The 24,782-nt window shown below is 40.9% G+C and overlaps 1 protein-coding gene across 1 annotated transcript in view; it reads left to right on the forward strand.

Annotated features, from left to right (window-relative positions):
- The window catches only part of PCSK2 (proprotein convertase subtilisin/kexin type 2), an 87,222-nt gene that overhangs the window by 10,406 nt on the left and 52,034 nt on the right, over nucleotides 1–24,782 (forward strand). The window contains exons 3-4 of the mRNA XM_009881425.1: nucleotides 22,684–22,797; nucleotides 24,462–24,570. Coding sequence (XP_009879727.1) covers nucleotides 22,684–22,797; nucleotides 24,462–24,570 — 223 coding nt within the window. The remainder of the gene's footprint in view (nucleotides 1–22,683; nucleotides 22,798–24,461; nucleotides 24,571–24,782) is intronic.

Consider the following 24,782-nt stretch of genomic DNA (forward strand, 5'->3'; position numbering starts at 1 on the left):
CAAACAAAAAAACCAAACAAACAAAAAAAAACCACTCAGGTGCAGTTGGAGTCAGTTCATGGGACGGTGGAATTCAACTTGCACTTCGGATGTGGAACGAGAAAGGGTCACACAGCTAGTGGGACGAGAATAAGTAACTCTAGGAAATACGCTACGTGTATTGTATGATCTTCATCGTTCCAAACAAGAAATCAAGTGGGTTGAAAATAAGGACATCTAAGTGTCTGATAAGTGAGGGGGGGGGAAAAGTTTTCCCGCTACTTAAGTAAATCTTTTGCCACTCTTGTGCTGGTGACAGAAGTAAGGGGGTACTGCTGTGCCTCTGGAGTGCAGAGGATAAGCTGCATGGTCTTTAGGCCATGACATTGTATTTGTGATAATGTCAAAGAAGTTTGGAATGTCAGCGAAGTAGCAATTTTTGTTCATAACTCTACTATACATATAGCATGGCTGTTGTCACTGCATATAGTGATTGCTAGATTCCCCGTGATTGCTTTTGGAAAACAGAATCTGAGGGAGCCCTATTTCTTCCCGTCCCTGGCCTTTATAGACTATGCGTGCCCAGAAAGAGGTTGATGGAAATTAACTGCTCACAGAAAGCCCAGTTCAACTAGATTTTGCATAGCTGACCAACAGTGACTCCAACTGTAAAGCCTTTAGCTGCTCTTTAATTGAGATATCACAATTATTGCATAGGAGTCAGTTTCTATAATAAGAACTCTCTGATATAAAAAATAATGAGGCCCAGAGTCACTCAGATACTTAAGCTGTCACTTAGGTTGACGCAGCAGTCCCCTTCACTGCAGAGTGAGTATGTCAAGCAAATGCTGAAGAATTTCCCAGTTTCTAAGTGTGAATTCCTGATATTAAGGGTGGCATTGCTGGCTCGTATTTGGACTGTGTATGTATATTGTATTTGTGATGTGCAACACAGTAAAACATCACAACACTATTGAGTATGGAATATTAAATATTTCAAACAATTTGCTACTGGAGCAAATGCAGTTATATCCAGCACAACGCAAAAGCTAAGCTGAATTGATCTATTATTTCTATTTGTAACTAGAAAGACAGCTTCAAGGAGAAAAAAACCAATCCATCAACATCAGCATTAAAGAATGTTGGAAATCTTGTGTAACGGTATTACATGAAAAAGCACCATTAGCTGCACATAATACAATAACAGACTATCAAAATGGCATCAAACTCAAACATACTGTGTCTCTTATGGAAATAGCGTATAACTAAAATTAGAGGTTAAGCGCAAACTATTTCTATTAGAAAAAATAGAAATGAATGTACTGTGAGATAATAGACTGATAAGTGAAGACAATGCTGTGCGGATTCACGTAGTATTTTCCAAAAAATAAAAGTAGTGACGCACTGCAGTCCTGGTTCTACCGGGGGCTGAGGGGTCGGCATGGTCAGTGGTTTGAAGACAAGGTTAGACAGTGATCATAACTGACTCGGGTGTGGCTGATTCCTCCCCGGGGCCCTGGGATGGTTCAGGTGACCTCTTGAAGTTGCCTCCAGTCACGTATGTCATCATTTTCATGTTGCTGAACACGATACGTGGGGTAAGGCAATACAACGAGCTTTATGCCTCAAAAGTACTTGTAACCACGTGGAAGTCAGTAATTTGACAAAACCCGGTTGAGACAGCGGACCACATTCAGCCTCTGCTCTGCTGCCTGTAAATTGCTGAGCTGGCATTAGTTAAGTTTCTGCTTTATTGTTGATGTCTGTTCTCTTGACTGCAGCGTCGCTCCCCAGTCTCCCTCTGCTTTTTCCTGGCTCCTTCTTGTTTCCTGTCTCTATTCATCAATAGAGTCTCTGGTTTTGTGGAGCAGGCCTTGCCTTTGTTATTTGTCTGTGCCATTTCCAGCCTCGAATCTTCAGTGGGGTCTGTTTAATTTTATAATACAAGCAGTGGTGAGAATAGATGGTTAGGGTTTTTTTAGTAGTGCGTTGAGAAGAACAGATAGTGTGAGCCAGTGACTTTGAATTAATGTGGAACCTAGAGTGCAGCACAAGTTTGCTTTGGTTTGGGGCAAGTTTGGTTTTGAATTAGAAATGCAGTGCCCTGAAGTCACTGAAGCTCATGAATATCTCGACATTCACTGGATCCAGGAATCCGCAGACTTAGTGTTGGTGACAATCATGCTTTTCTCCCTTGGGAAGCTCGAGCCATCTGCAGCCTGTGTTGGTGAGGCAAAGGAAAGCAGCCGCTGGTTGGCTTTGCCTTCTCCAGGCTGTCATCGCACCAGCATCTCCTGGCCCCATGTGGTGACTCTTTTCCTTCCTCTTGCCAGTTCAGGACAGGTGGGGTTGACTTGGAAGACTCAGCTGTGGCCTGGGAGCACTTGTGCTTGATGATGGCAAAACATGTGGGGGTTCAAAAGTGGTCTCCCTTTCCAAGTCATCAACATTAGAGCTACCACAGAATCTAGACTGCTGTGTGTAAAGACATCTTCAGGGTTAACTTCACTTTCAGTTTAGAAAACGTGTATATTTGGCTATACTTTCTTGTTTTCAATAGGAGTAAATTGTATGCTAGAAAAACTTCCTCGGGAACAATGCAAGACTTATTTTCTTTTGAGTCTTATTTTCTTTTGGCAAATCTCTAAGCCTAACAGAAAATTTGGGGACTGCAAAACTGCCTTTGAGTTAAACCCTTTTGAAAGATTGGAAGTATATTGGCTGACATATACTTTGGGAAGAATACAGAATTAGTTGAATTATTGTACCTGATAATATATGATGCCCATGTATTTTAGACTGTGACATGGTAGATTTCGAATGAAACAAAATAGATTTATAACAGTGTTTTTCTATTCTTTCTTGACTTCAGAAAATCAGCTGTTAAAACAGTGACTGGGTTTCTTGTGCGTAAAGTTAGATGACCAGAACCATTTACTGTATATGACATTGGCAATAAATAAAAGATAGTGCATCTAAGGGTGTACAGTTAAATCAATAATGACATAATACTGGAACATTTTTCTGGTGTAGTTTTCTGGGGTATCTGAGCATGCTGTGCCAGAGCTTGCATCACAGGGCTGTGACGTTAAAAAACCCCATCACCTTTCTACTAAGAGACTCGAGCTAAAAGAATTGCTATAATGGCATATTTTACGATATCACACAATAAATGTATTATGTAGTGCATTCACTCATGCTATTTAACATCCTTTACTGTTGTTTACAATTTGAGGAGTGTTTCCTTTGTGAACCGCATTTCAGTCTATTGGTTTATTGCAATCTGTTCCAAAAAACCTGTTGCTACAAGCATTCTGTGTTTCCAGATATGTAAAGTGTGTATGCAGTATCTTAAGTATAATACTACTTTTTTTTTTTTTTTTGCCACCAACTCAACAGCCCAGAAGCCAACAAGGAGTTATAAATACATCTGTGAAATCACTGCTTGTATGCATGATGCATTCCATGAATATAAAAAGGGGTTTACGAAGGTTGGAGAAAGTTGATTGCAGTATTTGCAGATACAATGGAAATGAATTAAAGGTTTAGATTTAAATTGTTTCTGAATAGTTTTCTGCCGTAATTATTTGATGCTGCATTGGAACATGGCTTTTCAGCAAAATGGGTACCTCTAACAGCTGAAAATAGCCAATAGTAATTAAAATGCTAATATGTATGTCATGGGTTGGTGAAGTTGAATAATGCTTCTTGGCCTTTTAAAGTTCCATACTGAGGGGGACAATAGGACTGGGTAGAATAAAGCATTGTCTAAAGGCTAAGAAATACCGTAACATCTCCACATTACATAGTTTTCTGAATTAGTTGTATAATACCAGCTCTGTACTACCATAAATGGACTCTGGTCCATATTACAGCTTTGCTTGTGTGAAGTGAGAGCTGAATGGCCACATTTCTGTGAAGATGCTGCTTAGTGTTTTATATGGATAGCCATCTACTCTCTGAGTGCTGAAAAGAAAGATGCTGTTATTACCTGTACAGACTTAACTTTTCATAAATGTAAATAGTCGGTCTCCATTCATTTTATCTTTATTGATTCCAAGCATTGCTCTTTCATACAGAGGAATACACAGTAAGGGATCCATGTTGCAAATGTTGAAGTCTTCACAGAAGAACCAGGGTTGCCAGATGTAATTATTGTTTTTATACTCCTGGTCTCACAGCAGTATCACTAAGCTGATTACTGCTGGTCTCTAGCTTATGTAACACTGCAGTGCTGTGCCGAACGCTAATAGCTGGTTCTCTTCTTCCTCACCACCTCTGCACACTCTCTCCTATTGCTTTTCTTTGGAGGAAGTGCAGATGCATTGGTTGTACCTTCGTCAAGAACCTGAAAAATAAAATAACCCAGTGGGGCAGGGAGACGTCCTGTGTTTTGTCTTGGAGTCTGACGCTGAGTGACTGAATGCATTTGTTCCCATCTAACTTGGCTTTGTCATCCGGCAAATAAGATGAACTCAATCCTGAGCCCATCTTTTGTGTTAGGCCGCTGGTTTCCCTGGCGCTCAGCCAGCCTTCCCCTGCTCAGCTTCTGGATCACTTTTGTCTTAGGTGAGGTTCCACCAAAGTCAGCGCTATCGTGCCTGGAGACGTTTTCTCCCCGACTGGCAGCTGCTATCCCAGCCCCGCTGCTCTTTGGAGAAGCCACGTTCTAGTTGGTGTCTGCAGAGTGTCTAAAAATGTGAGATACCTTTTATAAACCTTATGGGTACCATTATAACTGCTGTTCTTTCCAACTCGGAACAAGCGGAACTCTTCTTGTAATAGCCTGCCTCATGCATTTTATGGATCTGATACCATGGGGCAACAAGCAGTCTCTGGCAGAGTTTGGACAAAAAGGCTGATGCTTTTAGGCCAGGAGATACTGACATAATTGAACAGTGCTTGCTTTGTTTTCTTTTCTCAACTGAGATGCTCTCTTGAGAAAACGCTCATTGGAATCCATTTTATTTGTTTTGGAACATGAGCTTTTCTTGGAATAATTCCCTTGGTTGCTATAGGAAGAGGATTTCTGTTTGGACTATTTATTTTCTGAAAAGAGGAAGGGAGATCTCTGTGTTAATCTTCTATTTTCTTGTTTCCAGATCCAACCATATTTGTATCTCATAAACCTCAAGGGTCCTTTCCCAGGTTGTGCAGGGCATGATATAAGAAAAGCTTATGGAATTTTTTCCATCAAACAACTAACAAAAATGATTATTTTCTTAAAGGAAAAAAAATATTTTTAAGACTTCAACAGTGCAATCACAAAGAAGCAGAAACAGAATCTACGTTTTCGTATGCAAAATACTGAATCAGGGGAAGAATATTTTATTGCACCAAATGGGTTTATTTAGCAAAAATACGAGTTTAATTTTGTTCGAACTTTTCTGTTTGGAACCTTTTGTAAGAATTTGTTTCATGATCATTTTTGATTATTTTCTTCAGTTTCATTATTTATTTCCAAACCAACATCCTGTTTCCAGACATCCATAGGTTTGACTCCAGTTGCCACAGAGTGAAGTACGTTTTGTGCAAGGAAAAACAGATAGTGGGAGACAACCTCTGAAAAGAGCATCTGATTCTTGGCCAGGACTACAGCCTTCTCCTCATAGAAATGGGTAACTCCCTGCTCACTTCACTGCTGCCTTTAGTTGAATCTAAATGACTGAGAACAAACGTAAAGGCAGCGGTGCCACTGTGAGGGCTAGAGCTTCTCCCAGCTGGGCAAACCACTCGCTCTCTGATGCCCGTTAACTCCAGCAAAGCTCCGCTGGGTCTTTGGTCCATAGCCATTTTGAAAAATGGAAGCAAAGGGGCTTGGCACAGGCTGCTTCTATCGCTGATTCACTGAACAATGGCAATTTGCTGAACATCTGCCTCAAAAGTTTTTTTTTGGTCCTGTTTGGATGTTAGTCTGGGAAACCATTGTTATCCAAAACTGCCTGAAGAGTTTATCACAAGCAAATCCAGGGGAGCTCAACTCACCCTGCCTTTTCTAGAAACATCTAAGGAGGCTGCAATTTCGCTCAGCGGCTTCTTAAACCCTGTTGTGAGGAGGTAATGGGAGCTGAGTGATGCAGTCCTCCGAAGAAGGAAGCATTTTTTACTCATAGGCTATAATTCACTGTAAACCAAAAAACCCCAGTAGTTAAATTGAGACATGCAGAAGATGAGGTATGAATAATTTTGGTTTTACTTTGATGAAGTAAGTTAGATAAAAACCTGGAAAAGGGGTTATAAATGATTTGGTTTGGTTAGTTATCTCTAAGGAAGAAAACTTTCTGCATGAGCAATTTGCCGTAGCGAAAAAAAAAAAAGTTTTTTGTTTAATTTCAGAGTTGCCATATGCAGTCTCAGTGGAATTTGGCGTTTAATTATGAAATGTTTTCATTTTCATGTGTCAGTGAGGTTTGCAAGAAAGTTTCAGTGTGTGAAAGAAATGCAAATTCCAGATTGAGATTGGAAGGTATGAAAAAGGACAGTGCTTTTAGGAGTATGAGTCAAACTGACGTCTACTGGTGTCCTGCCATTCACTGTGGAATATTGAACATTTTTGCATAGAGAAGGGATGTATTTCTGTAAAGACAGCTCTTTACCTGTGTTGTTTGTCAGAAAAGATCTACCCATCATGGTTTTCTTATTAGCACTGTACTTGAGAAGTGTGTTCAAGGTGAATTACCTACCTTGTTTGCAAACAATGAATAATTCGGTGTAAGGCAGAAAGTCAAATAAATCTTTCCAAATACTTTCTGTCTTCCTACAAAATAGATGAGAGTGTGAAAGGGACTGCTTTCGTGATTTAATACTTGCAAATCTCTCACTGAAATGATCTGTCTGTCCATCTGAAATAATTTGTGGTCTTTTACAGTATGTAATGAAATAATCTTTAACTACAGGTTTAAAAGCATTTTTCAAATATGGATTATGCCAATTTCACAAATGCTGGAAATAAATAGAGAGGGGCTTTACATTTTCCAAAAGGTCATACAGCGAAGCAGAGCAGAAGTAGGAGTAGATTCCAGATGCCCAATCTACTGTTCTGGGGAAGGAAAAAAAAAAAAAAAAAAAAAGAGGTTGGACTACAGCCATTTGTGGTCTTTACAGCACCTGGGCAGTGAGAAAACTGAGATGAGAACAGTGGGGAAAAAATAAAAACCAAGAGATTAGCGCAGATCCTCTGAAGCCCAAAAGACTTAGACGAAGGACAGTAACCTTAAACTGTAATTACTGTTGTCATTTAGTGTTTCCACATGCATGATCTGGAGGCTCAGGGGAAATTACTGTGCTAGAGGCTATCTAAGCGTAAAATAATAACAGAATTGTATGGAGGCATTTGTCCCTGGGTATAATCCAGTACTAGCAGTCCTGCCTCTGCTCCTATCCTTGCTTCCCCATGGCTCGTTCCAGCTTTTCCCAGGACAGTGCTTCTTCCTCCTGGGTAATGCAGCAGCAGATGGAGAAACACATTTACATCTGTAGCTTTAATAGAGATTTGAGTGAGAGCTCTTTGTGCTCAGGAGACTGTATCCCAAGTAATGTTTTTTTTCATTTACCGTTTCATTCTTTGCTGTCCAATAAACAACTAATTTTTTGCATAAACTATGCACAAGTTATTTGACTGAACGTGCTGCAGTTTATACATTTAAAATGTATGGGTGTAGCATTTCCCAGAAGGTAAAATCTAACACCCCCCTGCCTTTGCATTTTCAGATGGAAAGAAGCAGAAAATCAGGGAACTGTGTTTTGTTGCGCTACTTTAGACCTACTTTAGACTATGCTACTGACCCCCAACGTGTGTTGATGGGCCGGGGAAGGTATGGTTTGTCAGAGAGATGTATCAGTGATTTCTTAGCAATTAGGGTTGTGTAGCTGTTGCGCCGTTTTTATTATTATATTTGCTTGTGGAAACCGGAGCTCTCTTGGGTCTCTGCAGGTAGGAAGCTGACGTTTAGCTCCTTTCAGTTCTCCTGCCCCAACTGCCAGGAGCATCGGTGGGACACAGGGCAAGGCATCTTCTTAGCTCTGACCCCAAACTGCAGCCCTGCCTCCAGGCCGAGGCGCTGTCTTCCTTGAGCACATTACCCTCAGAAAAAGATGTGGAATGAAATGATAAATAGCTTTTGTCCCCTTTCTGTGGTGATTTGAAACCTCGTTTTAATAAGTTTTGCCTGATTGAAACAGCAGCTACCCACCTTGACTAGAGGAACTAGCGATTTTGATGAAAGGCATGATGAGTGATTGATTTCCTTCAGATTTATGTGGGGTTTTTGTCAAGTCCTGAGTTAAATTGGAAGGGCACGTATGGTGGTGGTGGAGGAATAGGAGAGAACTTTTCTCAGTTCTGCCTTTATTTTTTGTTGTGACGGCAGAAAACAAGAAAAGTTTTTTTTTTTTCTTGGTGGTTTTTTTTTTTTTTCTTTTCAGCCATATTTTCCATAAGGACCTCAGATAAGTTTTTACTGGACAACACAGTAGCTTTCCAGGACTGTTTTCATAACAGATCTCAAGGAAAAACAAACAAAACAACCATCTGCTTCCTTCATCCCTGACCAAACCATGACCTTGGTTAGACGCTTGTTTAAAGTATCAGGAGCTTGTGCTTTCTTCCTCTCTAAACATTGCCTGATTTGTGAGTTATGATCAAGGGAAAAGAAATTCCCCTGGACAGTTTTCATCACCTGTAGGCACCTGTGGAGGAAGAGGGTACCTGGCTTAAATGGGAGGGAGGAGGAGCATGCAAAAGAACAACACATGCCTCAGGAGGAGATCACACTGGGATTTTTGCAGTATTTCTGTGGAATCGGATACAGGTGCTTGTGCTGTGTGACCCTCCACGAGCTCCAAGGTGGAAACGCTGGAGAGGAGCCACCTGTTAGCCACCACTTTTGAGGTGCACCAGCAGTGCACCTACACTAGGAGATTTCCAGACTGTGTCCATCTGCTGTTGCTGCTTGCAGAGCCTGAGCACGCTGATTCACCAGGCTCTGCATGCTGCTCCAGCTTCATAGTATGCTCCTCCTCTGGGCACCCCTGCTTACTCATTCCCCCTCGATATCTCAGTGTCTTTTCCTCACCAGTGAGTTGCGTGTTGTGATTTGGTTACTTCTTTGGAGACAGACATTTCCCCCTGAAGCAGAGAGTAATTTGTCCTCACAATTTCAGCCCAGCAAGTTTGAACTTGAGTTCAACCAGAGGGAGGCTTTTAACAGTTTTTCGCTTCACAGGGATGGTGTTAAACATAAGAGATAGATGTTTCTCCAATTTGCAGCAGTGAAAATCTGAAGTAATTTCACTGAAATGAATGGAGTGAGTCCGTATTTACCCTTGGGCAAGAGGAGGTGGAACCTGGGTCTTTGCACTTCTGGAGAATTGAATCTCAGCCAAGAAGCTAACAGCAAATGTGCACTGTTGTTCCACGGTGGTGGCTTCACCTGATGCTTTTCTCGGTGGTGTTCCTGAGTTTAGGTATTCCTGCCTCCTTTGTCCTCACTGTTTTTTTCCTCTGACACCGTTCCCACTTCTCTCGTTGCAGGGATAGCTGGTGTTGTGGTAGAGACTATGATTGCATTTAAAAAAACCAAATGTTTCTAAGCTCGATAATTTCCCTGATCTCATTTGCAATTCAGTCCAGGGTGGCATGTGACAAAATGAAACAAGAAGGAATAACTTAAACTGGGTTGGCCCTACCTGAGAGGGAAGTGAGGAATGATGAGGGGCCCTGCCCAGTAGCAAGGATGGTAATTTTGACTCCTTTTCAGGGAGCTCAGGGTTGTTTTCAATTTTTTTTGTGTTCAGGTCTTCCCATTTTGCAAAATACTGTTGTTAATCATCCGTGTCATGAGGGTAATGACGTTTTGAGCTAAGGCTTTGGCAGTCCTTACAAGATTCTGCTATATCTTTGGCAGCGCTTCGTTGTTCGTCAGGTTCCTTCCGTGATGGTCATTCATAGGTACAGCTCACCTCACTCTTAACAAAAAGACCCGGAATAACGGACGTCATCTCTGATGTCACTGCGTTGTCAACAGCTTGCCAAGTCCATGATTCTGTCATTTAGCACAGGATGTTTTATGCTTTTTCAGACTGCAGTGGCCCCAAGACATGTGGGACTTTATATCCTAATCTAGGCACCTGTTCAAACTGCCATGAAGTCAGTCCTTCTGCTATAGTAGCTTATTTCCCCAGATCTCCCTTTCGTTGCTCTATGAAGTACCGGTGGTCTCCAGCCACTTCTTCAGCGCTTGCTGTAACACGGGTTAATGCTGGTGGTTCGGAACCCCCGAATGAGCATACAGCGGGCCCTGCTAGTATTAATCAGAGATTCATCACTTTTCATACCAAAGAAATGTAATTTCATCAAGGAAGCTTTTCTTTTAAATTTTTATTCTGTGGAAACCGTAACATGAATTGGGTCTCAAAGTTTGGACACAAAGAGCGATTTCCATAGAATTTGCATGCATCCTTTTTGATTGCCTCCTGTGTGAAGCCTGAGCAGATGATTTTCTTCCATGATTTGCTAAACATTTGTCTCAATGGAAATAAACCAGGAAGAGCAAGAAGTATGTAGCGAGGGTAGCGGTTTACAGGAGTGTATGGAAATCTTTGGTGATAAGCAAAAGCATATTTAGGGTTTAGCCTTTCTCAGTCCCTTGGGGTACAGCCTCCTTTCAATGAGGGTGAACAGAGAAGTTCCTATTAATATTGATGCAGATTATCTATGTGTACTGGGAGGAAAATATACTCTGAAGTCTAATTATTTTATGCTGATAACTGAACTGAAAAGATATTCCCTCATTCCTGGCAAAAAAAAAAAAGCAGCAATAGTTCAAATAATTTGTAGCAGGATCATGATTTTATCACTTCGTTTAAACCAGCCTGTTCTCTGACCTGGTGGGGACAAGGGAAAACTCTGGCCCCCACATCCTTCCTAGTGCACATAAAACTCCGATTAATAATGAGTTTAGTAGTCTTTGGGGGGCAGTTTTCATTGCTTTAGGCAGTGGATAAATAGAGGGGCCTGTGACGAATCTGAACCAATTGGATGTCCTGGTCCCTTGAAATCAAAGCAGAAGCTCCTTTGTTTCTAAGATGTTTTGAAAATAGTTTTAATTGTGCAGATGTGCTTTGGAGGGAGGCTTGGCCAGTGGAGAACATGGGTAGGGATGTAAAAAGCCTCTCTGCTATGGGGGTTGTTGAGAAAACCCATAAAGCATATTCAGACCACAATTCTGTGCCTCATGCTGCTCTCTGTGACGAGCTGAGAGTTTCAGTTGGGATAAACTTTGAGCGTATTAATACTTTTCTCAGTTTCACAGATTTTTCCTTCCCAGTTAATTCTCCATGTGCTCTGTTATGTTGGGGCTGTCTCTGTGCCCCAGTGCACGGTCTCCTCCCTGCTTTGTTGATCCCACCACTGCTCTGTGCTAGGCCTCCTGCCGACAGTCTCATGCTAGGTGTGATCCCTTTGCCAAATCGCTTGTCTGGTGACTCTTGTCAAGAAAAGAACTGTAGACTTTGCCTGGAGAAACATGGGTTCAATACGCTGCTTGAGCCGGGCACTGGGCAGCTCAGGAGTTCAGAGGCAGAAGAGTGGTTTTCTACCACTTCTGGTGGCAGCCAGATTCCGGGACGAGGCGGGAAAAGTGCCCTGACATAGATCTCTCTGCCTTGGCCATGCTCTCTCCCACGGTGCCGGGCACCAGGGAGCTCTGCAGCTGCGCTCTCTGCAGGCTCCCCGGCAGGAATTGAAGGAGAACATTAAAAGAAAGGATTCTGATGTACAGCGTGTCGTGACAAGGATCAAGGTCAGTCCTTTGGAAGTACCAAATTAAAAACTGATTAGGGTAAAGGACGGAATTATAGGACATGGACTTTCTTTCATTTTTGTAAACCAGTCCCTTATTTCCTGGCTTTTCCTACCTTTCCTCTTGATACAGAAATTGTTCTCTAGAAACTGTTCCGTTCTGATGCTTCCTCTGTGGCAGATGACCTGTCGCTGGCGGCTATGTAGCAGTATATGCTACTAACCCATTGCTGTACAGCAGCGATACATAAACCTCTGCTGATTTTATTAACGTGCTTTGTGATGGGGATCCATAAACCTCTGAATCAAGGAGCTGAAGAAGCGCAATTGCAATCTTTATGGCCTACGGCCAAATCGATACAAGTCATCGGTTGCTTCCTACTGGGCTGGGAAAGGCATGCATGGGAGCGAGCTCCCTTGTCGTTTCTGTCCAGTGTATTTATGGTAATAGAATAAAGAAGTAGCTGTGCTATAAACAACCACTCAGCTGTTGGGTGCATGAGCAGATACGTGAATGTGAGCAGCAGCATAATTGCGGTTTTCCCTCTGTCATAAGATTGGCTTCTGTTTTGTATCTGGCTTCTAGTTATGAAATTTCCTGAGAGAAGACATTGTACAGCCTATGTAATTCCCACCAGGCAGCACTTTAGGAAGATCAGTGGTTTGCAATTCTATATCTCATCTCCGCTGAGATAGCAACAGAGCTCTGAAGGCGTTAAAAATGGACAAGAAAGGCTCGCTAATATATCACTACCGCTCATGCGAACCTTGAAGTTTAAGTATTGCAGATTTGAAATATTAGACTAAGCTTAGACTTTTTGGCAGTTGTTGCTATATCACTCCAGGCAGGCAGCTTTGTGAAAATAGCCTTTGTTTTTTTATTAAAGCTAAATGGGCCTTCTGCAGATGTCATTGCCACCTGGCTGGGGAGGTGTTGACAGCAGTGGGCAGTCATCAGAGCTGGCAACCTGCCCGCATGGTGCAGCGGGGACCTGAGTCGGAACAGAGACCGCAGGAGAGGCCGCAAGAAGAGCAAGTGCCCATTTGCGATGGCCTCCTCCGCCTGCGCAGGGATGCTCCCTTCCACAGGAACTGAAAGAGGAGGTATTCTCCCGAAATTCAAACTGCATCGTTTGCTCACAGAGCAGAAGGAATAGGGACAGGAAAAATAGTTTTGAACGATGACAGTGCAGAATAGGTTACGGAAGAGAAGGATTGTACTCTGTAGGGCACTCGCAGGGGTTGCAGCCAGGAAAATGAAATCAAAAGGCACTTGTGCCCTTTCTGAACCCAGGTTTGAGAGAGCCTGAGTTCTGCATGGTGGAGCCAACCTTTTCTTCACTGTCACCTCGTGAGTCCAGGTTTTGAGGACCCACAGCTGGTTTTAAGTAACTGTTTGAATTCAGACTTTCTTAAATGATTTTTAAGCCAAATGGATTTTTAGCTTGGTTCACGCACTGCATATAGGATAAGGGCACTGACATTAGTCTGCCTTCCTTCCCTCCTAGTGCCATGATACAGTTTTTATTCTGGGAAGCTGCTCTCCAGCTGAGGTTCTGGCAACAGTTTTTTATGAAAATGTTTCACTGCCACTGGATCCAGCGAGGGCCCATCTGCTCAGAAGGGCCGTAAACGGCAGACTCAGCTGAAGTAAACTTTTACTTCCCACTGCATGAGAGGAACGGTTACCATGACTGAACGCTGTCATTGGACTTGGGGGGCAGCTATATAAAAATTGTTTGGTTTTTTGACTTGCAAGGTGTTTAGAAAAGGAGTGTATACGCATTGAAAGCAAAATAAATCACATAAAGGAGAGGGCAACATGCAGCCCATCAGGTGTGACATTATGGTGTATATACTGTTAACGTGGGAAGGGGATAATCCGTGCCAGTAATTCCATGAGAGAAAAACATGTATTATGTTTTTCCAAGCAGATGTTTCAAGGTGAACGATGAGCTATTAGATGAAATTCGAGTGGGAAGGAGTCTGTGGAGAATGAAGCAGATGTATGACGAGCTATAGCACAGGTCAGAAGCCAGCTTTTAAGTGCAGAATCACTTTGGAGACAGGGTGTCTATTTTCAGCACATGCTGCAGACTTTAAAGTCTCATCCTCTGCTGACTCAGTTTCCCTAAATGATGATGCACACCTACACAGGCATAGTGCAAGGCACTTCCAGTCTGTTCGTATGGAGTACACTTAAACTTAATGTCTGTAAAGCAAATTGGCATCTTTAGAAAGGAAATACATGAATTTAGAGGTAAAGCTACTACAAATCATGCTTTATGACCGGAAGTGTGCTTGGTCATTAGCACAAATATTCACATATTCACAAGAAGTCTCTTCTGCATCAGGGTGAGTCAAGGGTACATTTCAACAAAGAGAATAACTTTACCTGTCAGTCGAGTCTTCCCATACAAACCAAAATGAACAGATTTTTCTCCGAGTGATACTTTCCCACAGTCCCCACTTACCCAGAGACTTGCTTCATGAAATAAATTAACTTAAAATCAACAGAGTTAGAGGAATCTTTAGCCTATGAGCACTGCCATCCTCTTGGGATGTATCAGATATTCATCGCTTGTGTGGAAGCAGCAACTGTACTAATGGAATCTTTAAAAAGCAGGTTATATAAAAGTGGATTCTGTAGTACCTCTCTCCTTGTAGGACCAGTGAGCTATTGTGGAGCAGGAGGAAAATCCTTTGCTGGAAGACTGCCCAGAAATATAAGAAACGGTCCAAAGTTATAAATGAACAAATGACGACAAAGAGGGAATTATTAAATTAGAAGACTCAACATCACGTGAGCATCTCTCTTCTTTGTACTGCACAGATACATCCAAAAGCTAGTCTCAATGCCAGAAGGTTTGCAATCTTAAAGATGAACTGGGCCCGGTTCCCATTTAAATGAAAACCCTTTTATACTGCAGAGAGGCTGCAAATAGAACTTAGACCTACTTTGGGTATCACCTCAAAGGTTGATGGTGGCCTTTGTAATAAATGAAAATCACTCCATGAAAAGACTTCTACTGTTGAGGAAGAGGTGGTGGTTTTGTTGTTGGTTTGGTTGTGGGTTTTTTTTTTTGTTTTTTGTTTTTTTTTTTTTTCCCCAAGCATGATGTTTTAAGCAAGGTATAGCTGCAGTACTTGCCAAGGAAATGTAAGAAAAGAGAAAACTGACTTGTAGCAACTAATTTTGCAGGTAAGAAGGGAGGATCTGCAGTTGATAATGCCGTATGCACATGAGGCCCAATTTTCTTTTCTGTCACCAGGCATGCTGTTGTTTACACCTGCCCTGAGAGGTGGTTATTGTGAGTGATTTGGAGAGGCTGATCAATTCTGTGGCCCAATGTAACTGGTGAGACAGCGGAGTACAAAATTTACCCACAAGCTGCTGATAAAGTGTCCCTGTGGTTTGAAGTCTCTCCAGATCCACTGGAGAGACTAATGCATGCAGTTATAGCCCATCTCGGGAATTTCTTTCCTACAGAGATCTTTGATTTTGTAACTGAAGTGACTATCCAGCTGTCTTGCAGTAAGACATTGTTTGAAATATAAATTACTTTGACTTTTCTATCATTATATACCATAAAGTGTAATGTCAGTTTCTCTGTGTAGAATGAGAAGCAGTTTTTCATTCCTTTGGAAACTTCTTGAGATTTCAGAAATGCTCCTGCTCACTTGTTGGCTTGTCTAGGTAGTGAAAAAAATTGGAAATAAGAACAGAGTTCCTGGAATAGCCAGCACCTCTGATAGTGTCGATCCTGACGTGGCCCTCATACCGAACTGAGGAGATAGCACAGGTATGAAGCAGTTTGCTTATTCTTTGAGATGGTGCACTGCATATCAAGATAATCCAGGGCTTTTTATCTGTTTCCGTCTTTGCCCTTAATAAATTCAATCCTAGAGCAAAAAAAACTTTGTCAGAGCATGATCCTGTGAAAATTTCTGTTTTACCCAATTGGCGTTTTCCATCGCAGACCATCCATACTCAGCATTCGTTTTCCGTTGCAGTCTGAACAACTCACTTGCATTTCAAAGTAGAAGCTAGAGGAGCACTATTGATTGCTTAGCTGAGCAGGTTGAATATGATCTGCAGCCTCCTCTTGCACATTGATTCCTTGTCTCTTTACTCACTGCTTCCTGAATGTCACTGAACTGTGAGAGGCCTGGTAAATGGACAAAAATATTGATTTCTTTTCCTCTTCTTTTATTTTTGAAAGCTTCTTATTTACCAAGTGCTGAACTACTATCAGGAAAACAAAAGGTCACAAAATAAGGCAGAAGCAAGTCAGTTCTGGCATTATTTTTTTTTTTTAAATATGAACTTGGTTGAAACATGAGTTCTTTATATTGCATTTCCATCAAGAAAGGTTAATTGCCTGAGTGGAACCTTTGAGTTCAGACTGTTCACCTTCGTGTTTTACTATTGTCAGATTGATGCTGAATTTCTGGGGCAGTTTCCTAAATGGCCGTACCTCTGGTATTATGATTTTTAGTGATTTTTGCAGAGAAGTTAGTGAGCAGCCCCAACTATGCTGGGGTTTGCTGCGCAAGGCAATCTGTAACAGTCTTTTGTCAGAGTTTAACGGTGCAGTCTTTTGTCCCGTTCTGTTCTGCTGGGAATGTGACACTTTTTAATACCATGTCCAGAGAGAGGGGAAAAAAGTTCAAAGAGCACAAGCTGGAGTCAAGTAAAACTGAGAAGACATCCCAAGAGAGATGACTGGGGACAGCAGAAGTATCCAGAGGCTTTAATATCTGCTGATGGTCAATATAAACTTGGAAAAGTTTGGGCAGGCAAATGGAGCTGGTGAGCGAAAGTGGAAAACTAGAGCTGGTCCATAACATCTAACTAAGCGTAAGCAAAAAAAGCAGCAGGTCCGTGATATCCAACGACACTGTTTCACAGAATCATAGAATCGTTTTGGTTGGAGGGGACCTTTAAGATCATCGAGTCCAACCATCAACCTAACACTGCCACAACCACCACTAAACCGTGTCCCTCAGCACTATGTCTACCTGCCTTTTAAATACCTCCAGGGATGGCAACTCCACCGCTTCCCTGGGCAGCCTGCTCCAATGTTTGATAACTCTTTAGGTGAAGAAATTTTCCAACTCGTAACAAAGCTAAAAAGTAACAGCAAGGTAGAGGGATGGTGAAGAACAGTGAAAAATGGACATATTTTACAGTGGACATAACTTTTCCTAGAAATCAAAGCAATTCTCATGCTGTCTATGCTTGTCATTATGAAAATAGTCATTAAAAAATGTACAGAACAAGAATGGTACAAGTATTTTGATGGAAAGAAATGCATTTTTACTTTTCATGAAATCTTGCAAATTGAAAAAAAAAGAATCTTCCTCTGTTCTTTGCTTTGAAATGGCAGGGAAGTTTGTGTTGATAAACTTTAAATTTTTGAAGGACTTGTGCTTTAATAGCTGTCTCATCTTTGCTGTAGTGGCTCTAACTGCATCTACCAAGGATTGGCAAGATAGCCTGGGAAAAGAGGCCCTGGACAGAAAACTCCCCAGGGATTGGTGGATACAGGTAGAAAAGGCACTTGGAGACTCTGTTATGAGTAATCTTACAGAGACATCTGCAGTTAACAACATGGACATGTTGCTATGTATGGAGAGAGAACCTTGGAAAGTTTTGAGCTTGCTTGAGAGGAGAAATTGTCATTTTCTTAATAGATATCGGGGGGTCAGTGACACTCACAAGCACTGCTCATTCTTTCTGGGCCTTGAGTCAGGGTCATAAGGTTTGAAATCAAGCAGATGGATCCAGCTATGTGAAGACACAAGGCATCAGTTCTCTGAACTGCTGTGGCTGGCTGGAGCCCAGCAGCCTCACCACCCCAGGTTATCACTCCAGTAGCAGAAATGAGCTGTCCCTGTTGCCATTTAAAAGTGCTTCGGTTTTGTTCAGTCCATCTGACGTTAGTTACAGTTCAAGTAAGTCTGTACTTTCTTTTTGCTAGTGAGGAGGGTCAGCATCATTCCTTTTTTTTTTTTTTTTTTTTTGTGGTGGAGAGTCACCTAAAACTTGGTTACTTTGGGGCTTTAACAAAAATGTAGAAGAATGTGAGATGGGCACTCCTCTGCCATCTTCAGAGCTCACCAGCAAGCAGCTGTCGGACAATACAGGTGATGAGTGTGTACTCTGTGAATGGGATCAGTATTTCCCTAATAGATATACCTCTCTTATGTTACGTGGATGGAGTGGATAGTAAAATTAAATGTCTTTGTGTTTACTTAGACAGAAATTAGAGATGAAAAAGATACACTCACTAACTCTGTACAGGGTTTAGGAGCAGAGGAGTTGTCATTTATGGATAAGACCCCAAAAAGCTGCTGTAGATGCATGATAGCCCATTCTAGTTACTTTTTAAAGGGAGTGCACATTATGCGTGCACGTCACTTGGGCTCCTTTGAACTATCCTGCTTCTGTCTTTAGCCACCATGTTTCTTTGGATATCAGAAATTAACGATAGCAACACTCAGGACAGCTTTCCACTAACTGAAGGTGGTTTATTTGATGATACCTTCGTGCACACTGTCCCAAATCACCTTCATGGGAGACTGATCTTCAGTACAATTCATAGGCCAAAGTCCAACCGCCAGCCTGACTTCTTCAAAAATACAGGCTATCAGTTCCCAACTTCTTTCTTCACCTTCAGGAACAGACCTGCGTTGACCCTTAGGCTTAAGAGAAAAAAGAACCACTACTGCTTTCTTTGGTTGGTCACTGCTATGTGGGGTTTTCTTGGTTTGTGGGGTTGGGTTTTTTTGTTTGTTTGTTTGTTTGTTTTTTGTTTAAAAAGAGCCATGCCAACTAGATGTCATCAGTGGGACTGCCTTTTTCCTCTGGAATTTGGCCCGAATTCTTCTGTTCAGAAGTTCTTGGTTCTTGAGGTTGGGGATTGCGTGTACTGTTCCACTTCTGTGCACCCGCTGGTATAATTTAGTAAATCTGTCATTTATGCTCAATATAACAGAGTCATTTAACTGCAGGAGCTCACCAGTACAATTAACCCTGTTCTGTCAAAACGAGGAGCTGATTATCTTGGCATTCACAGGAGCATAGAGCGCAGTTAGAGTGCTGTGGTTTCTGGCCCTCCTGGAGCAGTATTGCAGTCAATTGATTATTTTGTTAATTTGTTCTGCATCAGTATCCCGCTGGTTTATTATCATCCAAGTGACTTTATGCGCCATGCATAAGTACAAGTATATTAAAAATCAATACTTGAACCTTTTTTCCTTGTAAGGATCTTACCATCTGTGGGCTACCTTCTTTGATACATGACCTTCCTTCTGATTACAACAAGGCTAGTAGCTTTTACATGATTTAGTCACATGCTAATAAAGTAGATGCTCGTATTTTGCTCTCTACTTAATCCTGTATCCTAACAAAGAAGGAATAAATGAATTAAGAATGAAATAAACAAAAGGCTGTTACTGCTGATAAACAAGCCTAATTTTGAGACAGTAAAATTAACGCTGTTTTAGTAAGAAAATCTCATTCCTTCACTAGGTTCTAGTAAGTGACATGCTTCACAGGCTCGAATCATTTAGAGATGCTATTCTCAGAAGCCTGGGTCTTATGAACACTGTTTTTCTTTCAGTTAGAGAAATAAGTATTTAAAAGATGGCATGAGGTTGCATGGTGCATTGGGTTGAGGGCTGGATTCCAGGTCTGAACTTAATGCAAGTACGTGGGATTATGGCTGTTGTAAGATCAGAACGTTTTCCAATGATGATCTACCGTTGCACGTGCAAAGATGTTCTCTCTCATATGTGGTTTTTGAAACATATTACCTGTGATGTTGTACTTAATGCGTTTATGTTACTGATGTCACAGGGAGGCGTGCTCTTCTTTAAGAAGAGAACCGTAAGGTACAAGCAGAATCAGATGCGGACCCTCTCCCAATCTAGACTAGATAGAAAAGCACAGGTTTCCAGATGTGGAAAAGCACCGTTTTTCTCCCAGTTGGCAAGAAGACTAGGGTTCTACCGAGTCAGCTATCTGCAGCTAACAGCCCAAACTGGCGGTTCTCCGCTCAGATAATTGGATTTGCATCATCCTTTTCCAATGATAAATTTGTTCTATTGGGGATTTTTTTCTGGGATATATGGATGTTATCTGATCTTGGGATCATTGTCTTCTGGACACATTTTCATCATGAGAAAGGCAAGTTCTTACATCGTGCCGGCTTATAGAAGGCAACTGAATGAGGCAATTTGTAGCTTATGTAAGTGAGAAGCTCCCAAGGCCTTACCTAAACCTTTCAATTCGTTTCACGACAGAAGTGCTTAATCTTTTATGGTTGCGATCGTATGAGTTACCGTCATTAGTGAACACAAGGAAAAACCCCTTCTTTCTGTAGTGAAACAGAGGCCTCAGCATTTCCGAGACTGTTACCTGTCTGGATGGTAACATCCTCGTATGCCTTTTCCCCGTGTGAAATATGCAGAAAACAGCCCACAGAGTGGTTTCAGTTCAGAGGAGGTTATACCTTCTTGAAGGGTATATTTTGTTGTCTCAGGAAATTATAATACAATGTAATACAAAAAAAATTTCTATTTTATTGTGAGGATGGAACAAATCAGACGAATGAATGATGCAGAAGAGGGAAACCAGCCTGTGCTATTTCTGCAAATTGCTCCCCCACTTCCTCTGGGTTGTCTTAAAGAAAAGCCAGGGCTCTGAAGCATTGCTTTTTAATTAGTAGGAATCCTTTTGTACTAAATCCTAATTCAGTGCCTTAATGCAGCAGGTCCTGCAGAGCCAGCAAGCTCGCGTGGGAGCACAAACGCATGAAATCTTTTTCTCTGGCATCCCTCTAAGTGAGGGTTGGCTTCTGTTCGTAATTATTTTCTGTGGTGACAGCTCGGGGTTTGCAGTCGCAAGCAGAGAGGCAGGGGTGGTAACGGGGGAAGGCGTAATGACAGGTGATTGCTCTGTTGTCTCCATGGCATCACTGAGCCTTATCTTAGAGGTATCAAACAGAGTGCTTACACCTTTCTTTACTCTGTACAGATACCTGGTGCCGCTAAGTACACCTAGTATGGGTCCTATTTAATCACTGTCCTCTTTCCAGCTTATTTTGTAATAGGTTTTTTCTTTCTTTTCAGTCTGCTCCGCTTTTAATGAACCTGCACAAGTAATGGAAACACGTGTATAAATGAAAGCACCTACCAATTCAAATTTTTTTCATTTTGTACCTTTAGTTTAAGGAGTTAGAATTCACACAAGTACATTTTTAGAAACATTTGAGACTGCCTTTTTGGGGCACGCTGCCCCTTCTTGCTCACTATGAATTGGTATTAGGTTTTCAGGCTTATAATGAAGCAATATAGGTGTGAGGAAAAATAGCTTTTAGCCCCCATCGGTTACATCCCAGTTTCATCTCAGCCTTGGGCACCTCACTGAGCACTGTCTTTTGAGGCTCCTGCTTTAATTAACGGAGACAGAAGGACACTTCCAAGAATGACTCAGCTGACCTAAGATCTGATTTAGTCTTTGGATGAATTTCTCTGCTGTTGATTTTGACTGACAGTATATGAGTTACTGCAACACAGGGGTGTAACTCCTGTATACATCTTGTAACGAGAAATGCCAAATTCACACAGGCAGAAGTGTTTCTCTGAGTTACTAGATTTATTTAATAACCATGCTTTTTTTTTTTTTTCCTCCAAGAAAAGGCCTAAGGAAGTGTTAGAGGTTTTGCTGCCTTCTTGCTGCACCTCAAGGTGTACTCAGTTTATAGTTTTAAGCATTCCTCTTTGATCAAGAGGGCTAGATTATTATTTTTTATTTTTTTTAAATTAAATGCTGGGACTTATGCTATCTTGGTTTCGGATGTTAGGCTAAAGAGTACAAAAAGAATATGGCAAACTTGACAGCACTTCTGCAATGTCTAGGAATATGTTAGCACGTGTTACAATAACAATTACTACTCTTCATTGATATCCTTTACGAGTGCTCTTTTACATGGGTACAACTAAGATGATTATGGTCTGACATTTGTGGTTTCTGCCTCCACAGATATTTGTGTTTAACTTTCCTTGTTTTCTACAGTGCTTAGTTAAACGTTTTTGTGGATTTGCTATTCATAAAAGAAAGGATCTCTCAAAAACTATGGCTACTTATGTTTCATAACCAATATTTTCATATCTTATACTTTAGCCACTCCAGTCAGTTTAGTGGCTTCTTTGCCATTTTGTTTTTCTTGCCAATGTATTTATTTATCAATTGTTTATTGCAAGGATAATCCCTGAAAGTAGATATCTCTAGAAGATATGTTTTTGGGAACCTCAGGAGTATGATGAAAGCACACAACCCCAGATATTTTTCTCCCAGCAAATCTCTTTGGCAGGAAAGGCTGTCTAATACCCTGAAAATGCCCTGATGAAAAATCTGAAAAAGTGTGCTTGAGACCTGCATCCTCACTTTATCAAACACCTGCAGCTTGGAACAGTGTCATATTGGGAATTAGTTAAATAATTTTAGCTTCCAATAACAACAATGTTTTGATATTGGTGACTATAAAAAAGAAAAAAATGGCAAGAAGATTCATGACACTAATGATACCTGAATAGAGGTTCTCTATTATACAAATTCTCATGTATCTAAAACATGTTCAAGCTGTAGCTTTCTTCCAGATGGGACACTTCTGGGTGTCTCTTCCACATGTAGCCATCGTAGTAGTCCTTGAGCTCTCTACGTCTTTGCAAATTTGGACTGAAATCAGCCACAGGTTTAGAAGTTGCAAATGAATTACACAGACACAAGTAATGTGATTTCATAGTCTTTATCTGTCGTGAAAACAAGGCTAAAAAAATCTTTGTATCTGCGGTTAAGAATGTTGAGCTGAAGATGTAAAAATTAACCTTTCCAGGTAAAGAAAGCTGTGCAACAGGAAGGCTTCAGCAGAAGGAAGCGAGGATATAGAGACATCAATGACATCGACATCAACATGAATGATCCTTTATTTACGAAGCAATGGTACCTAGTAAGTTTTGAAAGAAAATCACAGTAATCATAACTAAATAATTGGCATTCATCCATTCTGTGCTATTGCAACGCTTTGCAAGAGTTCTTTCCAAATATGTCACAAGAACTTGGGAACGGATCCAAGGCTCTGTCCTGTTGTTTTTAACTGTACCTCTTTTAAGCTGGGAAGACCCAGCACATTTCAAGAGCTAAATTTCATTTCAGTCAACGGAAAGATCCTTAGAAAGCTTGAAAGTGAATGTATTGTTGTCCCGTGGGCATGCCTGGCGTTCTGATGTGACCCCTAAAACTGCATATGAATCATGTCTTTGAGCTGTTGCCAGGTAAAGTATTGTTATAGATTTAAAACAAAAAGTTCTGGTGTATTGGCTAGAAAAAGTTGAGGTTTTTCTTTTCTTATGAAAATTTGAATATTAATTGATTTTCTTCTGTCAAAAGCAGAACAGCTGAAAACTGATGAATTTTTGGCTTAAGCTAGTGTCAAAAGAAATTAATATTTTGCTAAATTGTTTCATTTTTTATGTGTCATATTTTATAAGGAGAAGTCTTTAGTCATAAAAGAAAAATTAAATTTTTACACAAAGGTAGCCAAGATGATATTTTTCTATTTAAAAAGTTGATAAAGTAATTTTGGTCAGTTTTAATGTTGCAATCTATTTATGATGAAATAGTAAATGCAGTACTGCCTGGTTCACTTACGAAGGCTGTTTCTTATTTTCTTTCCTTTTAATCCATTACTTACAATTTATGAATCCACACAATGTGGCTGCTTTTTTACCTAAGGTGAGTTTTCAGACGAATGAGGGCACATTAGCATGGATGGGACTTCATCCTTGATGAGGTGATAAACTAAAGTGTGGATTAATTCACTTCTCTGTGGTACTTCAATCAAAATGTTGCAGTGGTAAAAATAAGAAAAAAATTGTTTAGTTTTTAGATTATAAAGCACTCTAAAATGTGTTTTGAAATGAGATCTGTCTGGCACAAAATTGAAAACTTTTGCATCTGGAACAGCAAAAGCCATATTATTTTTCCCACGGAACGTGAGAAATTTGTATATGAAGTTGGTGAACATGAGTAATTGCTGAAGATACAGGGGATTGCCCGTACTGCAGAGCCATAGAAGCGCACACACAAGGTTGGAAAGGACCCTTGAAGTTCATCTAGTGAACCTTCCTGCTTAAAGTAGGGCTAACTTGGTTATCAACAAGGTAATTTCTGGTACTAAACCCAGTGGACAGGAGTGTCGGTAGATTCCTGCTTTCAAGAAAAAAGCATTTTCTGCTCATTAGAAAAATCCTCTGTAAAAGCTATTGGTCTGACTTGTCTGGATTGACCCACTGCCTTGATGTGCTTAAGTAGAAAAGTCCTTTTCTGGATCCAAAAGATTCGGGATTTAATCAAATCTTGTAAACTGCAAAGAAGTGATTTTATCCAGGGTCGGTTTGTTGGTTTTTGTGTTTTGGTTTTTTTTTGTTTTCTTTTACCACTGCATTATTGCAGTAGATATGATTACATACAGATGTGTACACCAAAGCAAATGGGATATATTTTCCATACCAAAGATACATGCAAATATATAAAGTGAAATTCAGTGGCTGTGGAAATGTGTCTATCAAGTAAAAAAAAAACACCTGTTCTTCTTTTTCACTGATGTATTAGATTAACACTGGTCAAGCAGATGGGACTCCTGGACTTGACCTTAATGTAGCTGAAGCATGGGAGCTGGGATACACAGGGAAGGGAGTTACCATAGGAATTATGGATGACGGTAAGCCCACTGCCTTGATGTGCTTAAGTAGAAAAGTCCTTTTCTGGATCCAAAAGATTCGGGATTTAATCAAATCTGTAAACTGCCAAAGAAGTGATTTTATCCAGGGTCGGTTTGTTGGTTTTTGTGTTTTGGTTTTTTTTTGTTTTCTTTTACCACTGCATTATTGCAGTAGATATGATTACATACAGATGTGTACACCAAAGCAAATG

Source organism: Charadrius vociferus, unplaced genomic scaffold (assembly GCF_000708025.1).
Source record: "Charadrius vociferus isolate BGI_N301 unplaced genomic scaffold, ASM70802v2 scaffold583, whole genome shotgun sequence".
Taxonomy (NCBI): Eukaryota; Metazoa; Chordata; class Aves; order Charadriiformes; family Charadriidae; genus Charadrius; species Charadrius vociferus.